The following is a 17156-nucleotide window of genomic DNA, read 5'->3' on the forward strand; positions in this document are numbered from 1 at the left end:
TCAATGGCTTTATAGGCCCCTTCCAACTCAATTATTCTATGATTCTATAATTCTATGACTCTAAATGCTGGTAGAGTAACATTGGCTAAAAACCGAGCTATGAATCTGGACATTACCAGCTCAGATGTTCCTTTAAGCCTTTTAGGTGGCCTGAGGTAAAATAGTCACACTCTTTCTACCTTTTTCTGCTGCATCCCCATTATATGGAATTTTGGGAATATAATATCGATATACCTTAGGATTTTTCTAGTGTCTTTACAATATACATGAGATGCTTAGAACAATCTAAAATGGTGGAGTACCTCGCTACCACAATCATGCTGATTTCCAAGTAGGCACATGAAGAATGCTCTCAAAATATTTTGTTTTCACAGTTTTTTTTTTCATGTCAGAGCTTCCAGAATTTGTCCCAAATGTCTGGGTGCAAGATTGAGGTCTATCTCCTTTGAGAAACAAAGACTATGCAGAGCAAGGGGGAAAGGATTGGGTCATTGGTCAAAATGCAGAGAGTGTCCCTCTGCTCTTTCTCATTTTTAACAAACAGCTCAACAAGACAGACAATGCCCTAGTTTTGCACAAAATCACTTTTGCAGTTGTGAGAACTCCCACTGAGACCTGTAGGTGAGATCTCATTGTGTCACAGGTTAAGAGAATAACTCCACAATGTGAAAATGAGACAAAGAAAAACAAGCACCCCTACTTCCGAGTAAATGTTCATAGGGTAGGGGAATTAGGCTTGGGCCCTGGATACCTGAAGGACCGCCTCCTTCCATATGAGCCTACCCGGCAGTTAAGATCTAGCCAGGGGACCCTTTTGAAAGAGCCGTCCCTCAAGGAGGTAAGTGGGATGGCTTGCAGACAAAGGGCCTTTTCGGCAGCTGCCCCCAGACTATGGAATGCCCTCCCGACTGAGATTTGTCTGGCGCCGACACTGATGACATTTTGGCGCCAGGTCAAAACCTTCCTGTTCCAGAAGGCTTTTAACTGAAATAATATTAGCTGTGGGTCTCATGGCAATTTTATATATATTTTAATTGTATTTTAATTGTACATATCTTTATTGTATTTTAAATGCTGTAAGCCGCCCAGAGACCTTTGGGTAGTGTGGGCGGCATATAAATTAAATAAATAAATAAATAAATAAATAAATAAATAAATAAATAAATAAATAAATAAATAAATAAATATGAATGCCAAGTGGTAGCATGTTCTTATGTTTGCTCAGGAAATAAGCCATGAGTAGCAGTTTCTCTCACAGATATTCACACCAATATGTCTTCACAGCTAATACTTGAATTCCCTTTAATAAGTATTCTCCTGAATTAATGATCCCTGTGGCACAGTGGTTAACTGCAGTACTGCAATCAAGCCTCTGCTAATGACCTGAGTTCGATTCCTAGGGATTCAGGTAGCAGGCTCAAGGTTGACTCAACCTTCCATCCCTCCAAGATTGGTAAAATGAGTACCCAGCTCGCTGGGGTGGTGGTGGCAAAGTGTTTCTTGAATAATTCCATTGTAGACCACCCAGAGATTTCTCTAGCACTATGGGACAGTATATAAGTCAAAACAAAAAAAGAGTATTATGATAATTATTAATAATTATTATTTATTTAATTTATATGCCACCCACTCTACCCAAAGGTCTCTGCTTACAACAATTAAAATACAATAAAAATACAATAAAAAGATAAAACAATTAAAAAACAATTAAAACAAATACTCTAAAAATTGCCATCAGGACTCACAGTTGATATTGTTTCAATTAAAAGCCTTCTGGAACAAGAAGGTTTTGACCTGGTGCCAAAATGTCATCAGCATTGGTGCCAGATGAATCTCAGTCAGGAGGGCATTCCATAGTCTGGGGGCAGCTGCCGAAAAGGCCCTTTGTCTCTTACCTCCTTGAGGGATGGCTCTTTCAAAAGGGCCCCCTGTCTATATCTTAACTGCCGGGTAGGCTCATATGGAAGGAGCTGGTCCTTCAGATATCCAGGGCCCAAGCTGTTTAGGGCTTTATATATCAAAACAAGCACTTTGAATTGGGCTTGGGCAGCAACTGGTAATCAATGTAATTTAATCAAAATCGGCTTGATATGTCCCCTAGCGGCCCCACCACTCACCAGCTGCACAGCTCGATTCTGGACCAGTTGCAGTTGCCAGACCGTCTTCAAAGGCAGCCCCACGTAGAGCGCATTGCAATAATCTATACGAGATGTTACCAGTGCATGTATAATTGTCATGAGACTCTGCTCATCCAGGAAGGATGAAGTATTTAGTAATACTTTTCTAAACTTAGGATGTGCAATCTGCATTTAGTTTCTTGGATATGGCTGTACTTACTTCTGAGTGGACATGCATAGTCTTTATAGTATTAATGGTTCTGCTTGGTTTTCTTTGCTTTGTGACTTCAAGAAGTTCCAGTTCAGGATATAACACACAGGGTTCACAATGACAATGTACCATCAATAAGGTATTCACACAATTAATATGCTAATTTAACAGTTGCTGGTGTACCACTTAAAACTCCCATTTGAAGGTCTCACAAGAGTTCCTTAGCTGAGATTTCCAAGCACATCAACCAAACTACAGCCCCCCACAAGATTTCACAGGATGGAGCTAAAAGGGTGTAAAACTACTATCAGTATAACCGTGAGCATAACACTCTGTATTTATAACATTTGCTTTTATTGTAATACAGTGGTGCCTCGCATAGCTAGGTTAATCCGTTCCGGATTAACCTTCGCTATGTGAAAACTTCGTTAAACGGAAAGCAAAAAGCCATTGGAACGCATTAAACTTAGTTTAATGCGTTCCAATGGCTTCCGTACTCACCGTTCAGCAAAGTTCCTCCATACCGCCGCCATTTTCACGCCCTCGGTAAGCGGGGCGTGAAACTGGTGGCCATTTTGGAACCGCCGATCAGCTGGGAGGCGGGCTCTTGCAAGGAGGGAGCCACCTCCCTCCTCTGCAAGAGCCCGCTGCCCAGCTGGGTAGAAACGCCGGCCGCCTCTTGCGAAGGAGGGAGGTGGAGGTCCCTGCTCTCCTTCGCAAGAGCCTTTCTACCCAGCTGGGAGGCGGGCTCTTGCAAGGAGAGAGCCACCTCCCTCCTCTGCAAGAGCCCGCTGCCCAGCTGGGTAGAAACACCCCGGCTCTTGCGAAGGAGGGAGGTGGAGGTCCCTACTCTCCTTAGCAAGAGCCTTTCCACCCAGCTGGGAGGTGGGCTCTTGCAAGGAGGGAGCCACCTTCCTCCTCTGCAAGAGCCCACTGCCCAGCTGGGTAGAAATGCCGGCCGGCTCTTGCGACGGAGAGCGGGGACCTCCACCTCCCTCTTTCGCAAGAGCCGGCCGGCGTTTCTACCGATCCTGGGCTTGGATCCGCCCCGTGCTCGGCTGAGCGCGGGGCGGATCCAAGCGGCGGCGGCACGGTGGGGGGTGTCCGGACCCTCCTACCCTGCCCCAGCCGCCGGGAGCCGACCTGCGCCGCCTATCCCAGTCATGCTAGCATGACTGGGATAGGCAGCGTGGGGCGGATCCAAGCGGCGGCAGCAGTGGCGGCAGGGTGGGGGGGTGTCCGGACCCCCCTACCCTGCCCCAGCCGCTGGGAGCCGACCTGCGCCGCCTATCCCAGTCATGCTAGCATGACTGGGATAGGCAGCATGGGGCGACTTCAAGCGGCGGCGGCGGCAGGGTGTGTGTGTTCCGGACGGCTTCCAGTGCTTTGCCTGGAAGCCCTCCGGATCCACCCTACCCTGCCCCCGCCGCTGCTGAGAGCGTTCCGAGCTCTCAAAGGGGTTCTCTCCAATGTCGGAGAGGGGCCCTTTGAGAGCTGGGAAGGCAAAATGTCGGCATTCGGGCGGTGGCTTCGGGGTCCTTCCGAGGCCACCGCCCACTGCCGACATTTTCCCCCAGCTGAGCGGCGGGAGCAGTCGGTCCTTCAGAGGCTCCCGCCGGTCAGATGGGGGAAAATGGTTGCCTATGGGGAAAAATCGCAAAGCGATTTTTCCCCATAGGCAACATCGTAATGCGATCGCAAAAGCGATCGCAAAATCCACGTCGGTATGCGGATTAATCGTTAAACGGTGCACTCGTTAAGCGAGGCACCACTGTACGTCTAAAATTGTTAACAAAGGTTAGGAAGGTAACGTTTTTAGAGTACAAGTCAAAGAGTCCTCCAGCTAGCATGACTGACATGTCATGTCCCAGAAGAGTTTTTTTTTAAAAAAAATCAACTGTGTAACACAAACATACACTTATTTTGATTAGCCATAGCTTCTTTATGGGGAAACAGATTTCTCTGACATACTTGGCTGGTTCAAACAGAGTGCAACAGCTGCTTAGTTGTAATCTGACACACCTGAAGGGTGTTAAATTGGGGGAAATTAGCCTAGCTCCTTGCTGGCTGGCCCTCTGGCTCAGAGCACCTCATGTGTTGGACAAAGGGTGCCTCTACTTGGGGAGTTACACACACAGTACTCAGGTCTCTCTGTGTTACATAGTCCTGTAGATAAGAAGGATTATTGGTGATGCAAGGGTTAACAGCTCAAGATTGATATGGCCTTGATGAGGATGTGGCAGTTCAGGAACAGGTATGTGGATCAAATGTCTTTTCAGTGGGTGTATAAGGAAAGGAGATAGGCTTGATAGCTATTTTCAGGTACAGGTCACAACATGCCAGCTAAAGAATTCTCAGTAGCTCCTTGAGTTGGATTTGCAGGAAGATGTTTAGAGAAATAACCCTGATTTTTATGAGCTTGTTTTCTTTTTAATATCCTGATCTGAATGATTACATCTAATAGAAAACAGGACAATTTAGTACACTAATTGCAGATAACACAGGAACATTTTCTGATAGCACTCTTATCAGCTGGGAATGAGCTCCGAACCTTTAAAAATACATCACATTGACTAGCACAGTTGTTCTTCCTTTCTTCCCTCTAATCAGTGTTTCCCACCATTTTATATGCTCTTTGATTATAGCCAAGTAACCTGCACTTCTTCATGGATTGCTGCCTTGTCGTGGCGAAGGGGCTTGAGTAACTCAGAGAAACTATGGGCTATGCCGTGCAGGGACACCCAAGACGGACAGGACATAGTGGAGAGTTCCGACTAAACGCAATCCACCTGGAGTAGGAAATGGCAAGCCACTCCAGTATCTTTGCCAAGAACGCCCCATGATCAGAAACAAAAGGCTAAAAGATATGACGCTGGAAGATGGGCCCCTCAGGTCGGAAGGCGTCCAACATGCTACTGAGGAAGAGCGGAGGACAAGTACAAGTAGCTCCAGAGCTAATGAAGTGGTTGGGCCAAAGCCGAAAGGACGCTCAGCTGTGGACGTGCCTGGAAGTGAAAGGAAAATCCAATGCTGCAAAGAAAAATACTGCATAGGAACCTGGAATGTAAGATCTATGAACATTGGGAAGCTGGAGGTGGTCAAACAGGAGATGGCAAGAATAAACATCGACATCCTGGGCATCAGCGAACTAAAATGGACAGGAATGGGCGAATTCAGCTCAGATGATTATCATATCTACTATTGTGGACAAGAATCCGTAGAAGGAATGGAGTAGCCCTCATAGTCAACAAAAGAGTGGGAAAAGCTGTAATGGGATACAATCTCAAAAATGATAGAATGATGTCAATACGAATCCAAGGCAGACCATTCAACATCACAATAATCCAAGTTTATGCACCAACCAGCATTGCTGAGGAGACTGAAACTGAACAATTCTATGAAGATTTACAACATCTTCTAGAACTGACACCAAAGAAAGATGTTCTTCTCATTCTAGGCGACTGGAATGCTAAAGTAGGGAGCCAAGAGATAAAAGGAACAACAGGGAAGTTTGGCCTTGGAGTTCAGAACGAAGCAGGACAAAGGCTAATAGAGTTTTGTCAAGAGAATAAGCTGGTCATCACAAACACTCTTTTCCAACAACACAAGAGGCGACTCTATACATGGAAATCACCAGATGGGCAATATCGAAATCAGATTGATTATATTCTCTGCAGCCAAAGATGGAGAAGCTCTATACAGTCAGCAAAAACAAGACCTGGAGCTGACTGCGGCTCTGATCATCAGCTTCTCATAGCAAAATTCAAGCTTAGACTGAAGAGATTAGGAAAAACCACTGGGCCACTCAGGTATAATCTAAACCAAATCCCTTATGAATACACAGTGGAAGTAAAGAACAGATTTAAGGAACTAGATTTGGTGGACAGAGTGCCTGAAGAACTTTGGATAGAGGCTCGTAACATTGTCCAGGAGGCAGCAACGAAAACCATCCCAAAGAAAAGGAAATGCAAGAAAGCAAAGTGGCTGTCCAACGAGGCCTTAGAAATAGCAGAGAGGAGAAGGGAAGCAAAATGCAAGGGAGATAGGGAAAGTTACAGAAACTTGAATTCAGACTTCCAAAGAATAGCAAGGAGAGACAAGAGGGCCTTCTTAAATGAACAATGCAAAGAAATAGAGGAAGATAACAGAAAAGGAAAGACCAGAGATCTGTTCAGGAAAATTGGAGATATTAGAGGAACATTTTGCGCAAAGATGAACATGATAAAAGACAAAAATGGGAGGGACCTAACAGAAGGAGAAGACGTCAAGAAGAGGTGGCAAGAATACACAGAGGAATTATATCAGAAAGATGTGGATATCCCGGACAACCCAGACAATGTAGTTGCTGACCTTGAGCCAGACATCCTGGAGAGCGAAGTCAAGTGGGCCTTAGAAAGCCTGGCTAACAACAAGGCCAGTGGAGGTGATGGCATTCCAGTTGAACTATTTAAAATCTTGAAAGATGATGCTGTTAAGGTGCTACATTCAATATGCCAGCAAGTTTGGAAAACTCAACAGTGGCCAGAGGATTGGAAAAGATCAGTCTACATCCCAATCCCAAAGAAAGGCAGTGCCAAAGAATGCTCCAACTACCGTACAATTGCACTCATTTCGCACGCTAGCAAGGTTATGCTCAAAATCCTACAAGGTAGGCTTCAGCAGTATGTGGACCGAGAACTCCCAGAAGTACAAGCTGGATTCCGAAGAGGCAGAGGAACTCGAGACCAAATTGCTAACTTGCGCTGGATTATGGAGAAAGCCAGAGAGTTCCAGAAAAATATCTACTTCTGCTTCATTGACTATGCGAAAGCCTTTGACTGTGTGGACCACAGCAAACTATGGCAAGTTCTTAAAGAAATGGGAGTGCCTGACCACTTTATCTGTCTCCTGAGAAACCTATATGTGGGACAGGAAGCAACAGTTAGAACTGGTCATGGAACAACTGAGTGGTTCAAAATTGGGAAAGGAGTACGGCAAGGCTGTATATTGTCCCCCAGCTTATTTAACTTATATGCAGAATACATCATGCGGAAGGCTGGACTGGAAGAAACCCAAGCCGGAATTAAGATTGCCGGAAGAAATATCAACAACCTCCGATATGTAGATGATACCACTCTGATGGCAGAAAGTGAGGAGGAATTAAAGAACCTTGTAATGAGAGTGAAAGAGGAGAGTGCAAAAAACGGTCTGAAACTCAACATCAAAAAAACTAAGATCATGGCCACTGGTCCCATCACCTCCTGGGAAATAGAAGGGGAAGATATGGAGGCAGTGTCAAATTTTATCTTCCTGGGCTCCATGATCACTGCAGATGGAGACAGCAGCCCTGAAATTAAAAGGCACCTTCTTCTTGGGAGGAAAGCGATGACAAATCTGGACAGCATCTTGAAAAGCAGAGACATCACCTTGCCAACAAAAGTCCGAATAGTCAAAGCTATGGTTTTTCCTGTCGTGATGTATGGAAGTGAGAGCTGGACCATAAAGAAAGCAGACCGCCGAAGAATTGATGCCTTTGAATTGTGGTGCTGGAGGAGGCTCTTGAGAATCCCCTGGACTGCAAGGAGAACAAACCTATCAGTTCTAAAGGAAATCAACCCTGAATGCTCACTTGAAGGACAGATCCTGAAGCTGAGGCTCCAGTACTTTGGCCATCTCATGAGAAGAAAAGAGTCCTTGGAAAAAACCTTGATGTTAGGAAGGTGTGATGGCAAGAGGAGAAGGGGACGACCGAGGATGAGATGGCTGGACAGTGTCTGCGAAGCAACCAACATGAACCTGACACAACTCCGGGAGGCAGTAGAAGACAGGAGGGCCTGGCGTGCTCTGGTCCATGGGGTCACGAAGAGTCGGACACGACTAAACGACTAAACACACACACACACACAAGTAACCTGCAACCCCCTGCTCCATTTGCATAAAAAGGTATTTTAACAGGGTAAAGAAAACACATTAAAATAGATTTTTCAGAATATAATGCTAATCTAACATTTAATGTGATGGTTGTACTTACACATGGGCAACCAGCTTCAAAGTTCTTGGCTGAGTATTTGTTAAATCCACTTCCCGCCACCTCCCAACAGTCCGTAATGGGGAGGTAACCAAGGTGGGTTAAAATTGGATTTTATTGGAGAGGGTGAGTTTTTCCTCAGGAAGGGAACTGCCTCCTCAGCCATCCTTTCTAAGAAGGTGTGCAGCTAAGATGAGGAGACCTGGCAGAGACGTTTTTCTCCTACACCACCATTTCTTCATCTCTCCCCCCCCTTTCAATCTGCCATTGCCTCTTCACCTCTCAACCCTTGTCACAGCCAGCCTGGCTTGCAGGGGCTGCAACTGGTCACTCCACCACTTGGCCATGGAAATTTACATGGTGGTTGAGTTAGAACTGGTAAAACTATTTTTTAAATTTCTAAATTACCTTGGTAACTCTATTAGTATCACTATAAGTCATTCTGACTTGATGACACATATTTGCACACACTTTCTATCCCTATCCTCTTAACTCATATCCCGTTGTCATTATGGTGAGCAGTTCTTTGTGCCCAGTGGTCCTTTCTTGGTTGCTATGCAGCAGTGCAACTCAATTATAACTGTGTTCCCGTTTCAGTCAGAGCAGAACCATTCAGATCATTCAGAGTTACATTTATTGTGACAAGTGTTGGCGATTTCAGTGGAGGTAATCTAACCATGACTAAGTCTGGATCCAAAGCAATGTGTTTAGGGCTACCTTTGTGCATAGCTAATAAATGTGGAATTAAGATTAAGATTTTAAAGACAGTCATGTACCAGATAAGTAAAGGTTCCCCTTGACATTTTAGTCAGTTGTGTTCGACTCTAGGGGGCTGTGCTCATCCCCGTTTCCAAGCTGTACAGCCAGCGTTTGTCCGAAGACAGTTTCCGTTGTCACGTGGCCAGCACGGCTATACAAGGAACGCTGTTTACCTTCCCACCGAGGTGGTACCTATTTATCTACTCGCATTTACATGCTTTCGAACTGCTAGGTTGGCGAGGAGCTGGGACAAAGTGATGGGAGCTCAATCCGTCACGTGGATTCGATCTTACGACTGCTGGTCTTCTGAACCTGAAGCACACAAAGGCTTCTGCACGTTAGCCCACAATGCCACCACGTCCCTCAATATACCAGATACTCCTGCCCAAGTATCAAAGTTGACTAACCTCTGTTTCCCACTGCTGGGAAGTAATATGTGGAGATATGAGAGGGAGGCTTCTTACCTGTGGCATACCTCTTCCTTCTCATTGATTTGGCAGTCTCTGCAAGTAATCTGAATGAGAAACTTTCAAGCCCCATGAGATTCTTTCCTTCCATACAAGAGCAAGAGAAGGAGTGCTGTATTTTCATTCATCAAGGTCTGTAGAAGCCTCTGCACAAAATCATCTACTCCCAATGAGGAGTGGAGAGCACACACCAAACGAGAAGCCACAGAATGACTGGCTTCATGTTTAAAAGAAGTAAACACAACTTCCTTTATTCTTATCCTCATGTATCCATGCAAGAATGCAGCCGCCCTCAGCTTTTTGTGCAAATTATGTCACCTCTATGAAAACTTTATTTGCATTAAAGCATTGTTCTGGGCAATCTTGTCTAATTCATGCACAAATCATTCTTTTTCTCTTTTCTTGCTGAGAATACCACAAAATATCTTACCTTCTTGGAGAATCCAAGGGGCACACGGCATGAAATACCGTAATACATCATAATTAAAAAGATAATAAAACATTGTTCCTTCAGAGGTCCAATTTGCTATGTCTCCCAATGATCAGTCCACAAACAAAAGTATGTTAGTTTACAACTTGCCGAATGGCAGAACCCTTGTGTTGGAACAGTCTAGTTCCCCTTCTGATTGCAAAGGTGCTCTGTTATATAGTCTCACCACAGGCCGTACCCATAAAGAGCAGTCTGTAATTGGTTGGAAATATCATCTCTGGATTACACAAGGGAAGGAACATGACCTGCCGATTAGTGGTCCAACACCCATCAACATTTCCATATGTATTATTTTAATGGGCAAAACCAACTGGCACAAAAGCAGACAACACTGCACCCCATTCTGTTTGTTTCATACCAGGATGAATATAATGACCAAGGTGTAAGTTGGCCTGTCTGTACCAGCAGTGATATTCACTCTTTAAATGTTAAAAAAGATTTAGGGCATTGTAATCAGCAAACTGGACCTCTACTTTTGAAACCTTTAGTGCTGCTCAAGGATTGTAAATGGTCCTTTTTTTGGAATACAACTCCCAAAATGTCCTTTCCAGCCTACCAGCTCTGGGGTTGTTGTATCAGTAAGAGGGTCTGTATGATGAATGCAATTCTAAGTCACAGAATTATTCCATTTTTGAACAAATGCTACACATGGCACAACATTTCCAAAGAATAATGGAATTTGGTTTAGATCGTTCTTTTTAAATTGTGGATCTGGGGCCTGAATTTGTTAAAATTGGAAGTCTTAAATGGATAAAGCAACCTATGACTGTAATTTTTTTTAAAAAAAGAAAATATCCTCTGAAGCCATCTTTGTTTCATTTCTCTTCTGCTGCTGTTCCCATGGGGCCTTGAGTCAAATGAAGCTTTTATTCTGAGATCCTGAGAGACCCCAGCCCATTTGGTAAAGCAACGCAAAAGGTTTTGCTTAGGAGCTGTGAGTCTTTCAAAGGAAGATTTGCTTTCCTTGTTATTTCAAGAAAACAGGGGAGGGAAGTTAATAAAGTCTGGAGAAGTGTATACCCACTGCCTGAAAACAATGCTAGAATTATTTCCTTATTCATGACACTTTTGGCATAAACATTTAATGCAAGCTATAACTCTTGACAGCTTGGTTGACGTCCTAGTAATCATAATACTCTTCTGTTTTGTGGCATGTTAAGAAAGTTGGCTGCTACAGTCATCCTGATGTATAAGCCAAAAAGATGGGTTGCAGTAGGGAAGGATTAATATCATCTGCTTTTGTGATGCTTGGTTTTGCCCATTAAAACAATGTGTTTTATTTGGAAAGAAATACTGATCATGCTATGCAAAAATCAAATCAAGCGACTGCCTAACTAAACCACGGATATACTGTATGGATATTTTGATGGGCATTGGGTCACTACTAGACAAGTTATGTTGTCTTCTTTTCTGCAACCTATAGATGGAATTTCCAGTCAAGTGTTGCCTGCTGGCACAGGTTGGGACTATGTTTGGCGCTATATGAGACATCCTCACCTTGCAATTAGAAGTGGAACTAATTGTTCCAACACAAGGTTTCTGCTATTCTGCAAGTTGTAGGCTAGGTGTTTTTTGTTTGATGATTCAGAGGCAAGCAGCAGCTTTCACGTGGAAGCTGATTCTGCAGAAATAGCAGCTTGGAAGAATGCAGCTCTGGAGGGAAAATTGTGAACCTTGTGTTTCATACAGTTTGGCCCTGAGATGCTGAGAGCTATAAAGATGCTTATATAGTTCAAGAATTTTCCCCAGAAAGATTCACTTGCCCTCAGGGTGTGTTGTGAAAGGAGCAATTCGTATGAGGAACACATAGGTCATGGGCTCCATGTATGCCTTGGACTATTTCTGTACCCATAAAGGTTCCCTAATGCTGGAAGTACATTTCAGCCAAAGTCCCAGTAGAATAACTATCCCAGTAGGATGAACATCTCATTTCCTAGCAGAATTGCTGTGATTTTTACTATGATGGAAATGACAGTGGTTCAGCTTTTTAGCAGTTGGAGGGTGCAGCACTTCGACTGTGATTCTGGGAGGCAATGTGACCACAGTTGATGTGGCTCTAGGAAAGAAAGGCTTAATATTTTTTTTATAACTTCAGGGTTTTCAGCTTGATAAATGCTGCAAGTTTTGCATAGATGTGATTTCTTTCTTTGTAACCAAACCAAAGAAATTTCTAGAGGACCCCAATTTTCTTCGGAACGATTTGGAGGAACATTCCTGTCCTTCAGATGAACCCTGAATCTCCCCAAAACAGCTAGATTCAGTCTGAGATTTGGGATCTATCCAAATCTGATGTAAATTCTCTCTATATAGAGATGTAAAAAGGAGAATGGAGAATGAACATTATGATTTTCACTAGCATGTGCATGCAGTCATCATCACCATCCTATGAAGCATCTCCCTCCCACCCTGCCTCCCTCCCTGCACCTATATCTGTCTTTGTCTCAAGACACACCTTCTTGAATCATTTCTCAAAAACAGCATAAAAGAGCATGCTTGAAAGTAAAATAGGAAATTTTGATTTACTTAACTGCCATGTCAACTTCAGCTCCTGAATTATCTTTTCCATAAGGATTGCACCGTATACCTTGTGACTGCAAGATTATATATGGTTACTCCCCTGCTTTCTGTGCTAAAAAAGGGAAATAATTAAATCTTTATAAGAAAAGTTCTGTAACTCATCTAAAAAGAAAAACTACATAGCTCTTAACAGCTAATCTAGGCTTGACAGTAATATTCTGTGTGGTGATCCTAGACACTTCTTGAAATATTACAGTCCAAAAAGTAGCAGCAGTATCTTATTTCTGGCATATGTGATGGAATGTGTCTGATTTATCACAGCATCTCCACAAACTAGTAGATGAAAGCTTTAAGTGTATAGTCAGTGTAAGGTGCCAGGAATGGATATTTAAATATGTTTTTTATGTGTAACCCAATGTATACTACAGCTGTTTCCAAGTTTCTAGTAGGATGGGCAATCCAAAATTATTTTTCCTGCATTACTAGACACTTTTAGAATTGCTAGAAGTTAACCTGTATTATTAAAGTAGAAATACACAGTATCACTCCCATAAAGTTCAAAGAATCCTTTGCTCAACTTGAAAGAGGTCAAAATATGCAGTGACTGAGAAGAAAACAATAAAAATTTAAGCATGTGTATCCGCAGCCCTGCCTATTTGTCGATCCTCAATTCAAGTTTTGATTATGGAATTTGCGGAGCAGGGAAAGTTACTGAAGAATGAGTCTGATGACCTGCTGAAGCCATCTATAACCAACCATTCTTCTTCAGAGAAACTTTTCTAGTATCCTAGATACTTGGACTCATTTTTAGAAAGTCTTATAAGTACTTAGCACAGATTTAACTGATACATATATGTTAAGAACTAATTTCCACAGGGTAGGGTTCCAGGTGAGAGGAGATTCATTATAAAAGCTACTCTGTAATCAAGAATCTTACTGATTCTTGAATCTATGGATTTATCATCTAGGATAGTGGTTCTCAACCTTGGGTGCCCAAATATTCTTGGACTGCAGCTCCCAGAAAGCTTTCATCACTAGCTGTGCAGCAACATCTTCTGGGAGTGGTAGTCCAGTAATGTCTGGGGATCAAGGTTGGGAACCACTGATCTAGGAGATTAGTAACCAAGTGAACTCTCCTCCTTTATCTTAACCCTTTCATCTATTGGACTGCAACTCCCAGAATCCCAGAGTCACCATGACCTCTTCTCTCAACGTCTGCAAGGGCCAAATCTGATTACTAGCCAACTGAAATCTTACTTCCTTTCCTATAAAAACAACCGAGGCAGAAATGTTACCCAGAAAATCAAATTGCTCTGACATTTTCTCCCAGTATTGGTGTTGTGTGACTGCACATCTCCACAACTTTATGGGGCCCCTGCATGTCCCACTCACTGGTGGCAGCAGCTAACTCACAGTGGTGAAGGCAGGTGAAAAATGTGGTTACCTAAATGTAGTATTTGTGAGATCTTGGACGGTGCTTTGTGCTTGATCAACAGTTCCAGATATCTAAGACACTTTCCAATTTGAACAAGGGTCAGGCTATCATGTTAACTATTAATGAGACATACAGAGTCACAGTTTTACAGCTCTTTAAGAGATCAGTATCATGCAAACAGTACATTGCCCAGTAATGAATTACTTCAATTATTGCACTTGATAGCCTATTGGTAAATGTTCATAGGACATGAAGCAACAGCCCTCATCAGAGGCTAGAAGAACTTCTTAATTCCTCACCAGCTTGTGTATTTCTGTGGAGTGCATGCACCTGAAGCAAACCAATATGCACACTCATAAACATGTGCACTGTCATTGGGCAAATGTGTCAAACCAAACCAAATGGGGTATTTCTGAGGTGATCTTTGGGCAGAGTGAATAGCCAGAGACATTAATGAAGGAAAACAGCACACTTGTGGATCCCCCCTGTTAAATCTGGCATTCATGAGTCACAATAAGAAGTAAGGACAAAGAAATAAAATATTCAGGAATAAAACGAGGGTGTATTTTACCTTTGTTACTTTTCTTGTTGCAAAACCATTGATTCAATCACCAAGTTTGTGCGGTTGCAGCATTATTGATTTCAGATCTAGGTAACAGGAAAGGTTTGGGAAGATCAGATGACTGTAAAGGCTGATTTAAGAGGAATAATCTCCCCTAAAGTGATATTTCTATTTGCAGGGAATCACTCCAGCCCAGCCCCAAGATGTAGAAGGTTCAGCTTGGGCATGGATTAGGGTTGGCCTGGAGAGTAGAGATGGGCACGAACCAAACCATGAACCAGAAAAACTGACAAATCGGGCTGGTTTGTGGTTTGTTTCATGACCCAGTTCAGGAATCCTGTTTTACTGGACCCAGTTCAGTTCTCTGGTTGGTTTGTGGTCGTTTGTGGCTAATTATGAATCCCAGACCATCACAGTCCACCATTTTTCAGTTTCATGCTCATCTCTACTGGAGAGCATTCCCTTTTATGTTGCGTGATTGCTGGGAAATAGATGGCACTGGACCACTCCACATATGATCCAAAATGTGACCTATTTTTCTTTGTGATCTCACTCTCTGTCATTCTTTTTGTGATGTCCTTGATCCAAGTTATTCTGGTTTGGTGTTTGAGATAATCAGGACTTGTATAATGGCCGTTGTGAGTCTGAATCTTTTCAGAGATTTTTTTTGCACCTCCTACATGCAAATATCATACTTATGGGGAAAAAGTCCCTCTGCCTGTAGAGAATTCACTTGGAGTTTCTATCTATTTAGGGTCTGGGACAACAGCTTATTATTAATCATCGGTAACATATTTTCATTTGGAAATAAATAAACTGGTATGTTTTAGTTTGAAGCACATTCAGATTCCAAAGCAGGAAAGGAAGTTAGAATTCCTACTTTAATTTCTTTTTCCTTGAGATACAACGTGCATGATTATTACAAGAAATTGCTAATGATGCCTCATAAAAGGGGGGGGGAGAGAAACAGGTGGAATACAGCAGGCTGAATTAGTTTGGTAACTCCTCCCATTGCAATACATAAGTGACACAGTTACAGTTAACACTTGGATTATCAGTCAACTATTGCCGGGCTGGGGGTGGGGGAGAAGACCCAAGAAGATCTGATTGCATGTTCTGCATTAGAGAAGGAGTCACTTTCTTGAGTCACAGTCAACGATGAGGATCTCAGAGCCAGTTCTGGACATGGATATGGCGAACTACACTGAAATCCTTGATCCAAGTTATACTGGTCTGGAGTTTGAGATAATGCAGGACTTTTATAATGGCAATGGTGAGCTTGAATCTTCTCAGATTTTTTTTAAAAACAAAACTGAATTTATGAGTGGACAAAGAAAGAAATTAACACTGCGAAGCTTTAACCAATGTTTCGCTAATAATAGTATAGTGAACATTTGAAGACTCTATCTCTGGTTTGTGTTCTTTTCCTTTACAGTTCATAACTAAATCTGTGTTGACAAAAGTATAAACATTACAGGTAACATTAGAGGATCTAATATGCCAGTGGATCATGTGATTGTTTTACTTGACAGCTTCGATGGGTAAACTATGTTTAAATGCTGCTATATGGGAGTGAGTATGTTGATACTCTGTTCATATTCTGATGGCTAAAAGTGGAAGAAATGGGAACTTTAGATGAATGGGAAAGGTGTATATGGCAGAGACTATGCCTTAAGTACGGGAAAAACATATAACAACAGAGGTGTGCTGAAAGTGTGGCAGAAATATGTTCAGTACAAGGATCAGAAAGCTTAGCCCTAGAAAACTAAAAACGAGGCATTAGAAATTGCAGGAAACTAGTTATGAATGTTTTGATCTAAGTAATTGTAATGCTGATTAAGGCTGTATATATAGTGTGGATTAGTCCTTGGTTCACTAAATCTCTCTTCCCCTCCCCGTGTGTGTGTGTGTCTGTGTCTATGTGTGCATGTGTGTGTGATTTTAATAGTAAAATGTAAAAAATAGCATTGCAACATTTTTATGGTGCAGAAAATAAAATGCCAGTTCTAAGTAATAAAGTTAACATTACAAGGCTGACAGTGGTCAGTTAATCAAATAAAGAAGAATATTCTGCATTTATTTTATTTATTGTAAAATAAATAACTACCACAGACAGGTTGGGAATGAAGGGTATTTTTGCAGATAATATTTAAAATGACAGTTAAGACGCAACTGTGCAGAAGGAAAAATAATTAACTACACTGAGAGGTGCCCTGATGTCTTTTCAACTGATATTTTTAATATGCAGTAATATTTCCAGAGTAACCTGCCAATATATGAACTGGAGGGAGTTGTTAATTATAACGGCTCTTTAAAAGCTAATGTTTAGCAGAGAGAACATCTTCCAATTTGATTAGAGTAACTTTTTAACTTTGGTTGGGTTAGTACCGTCTCTGCAAAGAATATTTGTTGAAGTAGAAAAATGGAGTCAAGTATGAAGGAAACAATCTTTAACTATCTGTACATGAGCACTTTACTGACAGCTGGGGTTCTCAGAGAGTGCACGTACTTACAGATGTAGATGGGACAGAGGGTTTTCATGATATGAAAATTAGTATTTTTTTTCTTGTGTCTCTACAAGCTAGTACTAC

General features: G+C 42.4%; 1 protein-coding gene across 4 annotated transcripts in view; it reads left to right on the forward strand.

Moving 5' to 3' along the window:
- HNF4G (hepatocyte nuclear factor 4 gamma) overlaps positions 1–17156 on the forward strand; it is a 98831-nt gene that overhangs the window by 39824 nt on the left and 41851 nt on the right. For 2 of the 4 annotated variants that reach the window (XM_020787502.3, XM_072999048.2), the window contains exon 1: positions 8776–15838. The exons of the other annotated variants lie outside the window; for them this stretch is intronic. In XM_020787502.3, coding sequence (XP_020643161.2) covers positions 15724–15838 — 115 coding nt within the window. In that variant the 5' untranslated portion in view covers positions 8776–15723. Of the gene's footprint in view, positions 1–8775; positions 15839–17156 lie in introns of those variants that run through there. 4 annotated transcript variants of the gene reach the window in all.

Source organism: Pogona vitticeps, chromosome 4 (genome assembly GCF_051106095.1).
Source record: "Pogona vitticeps strain Pit_001003342236 chromosome 4, PviZW2.1, whole genome shotgun sequence".
Taxonomy (NCBI): domain Eukaryota; kingdom Metazoa; phylum Chordata; class Lepidosauria; order Squamata; family Agamidae; genus Pogona; species Pogona vitticeps.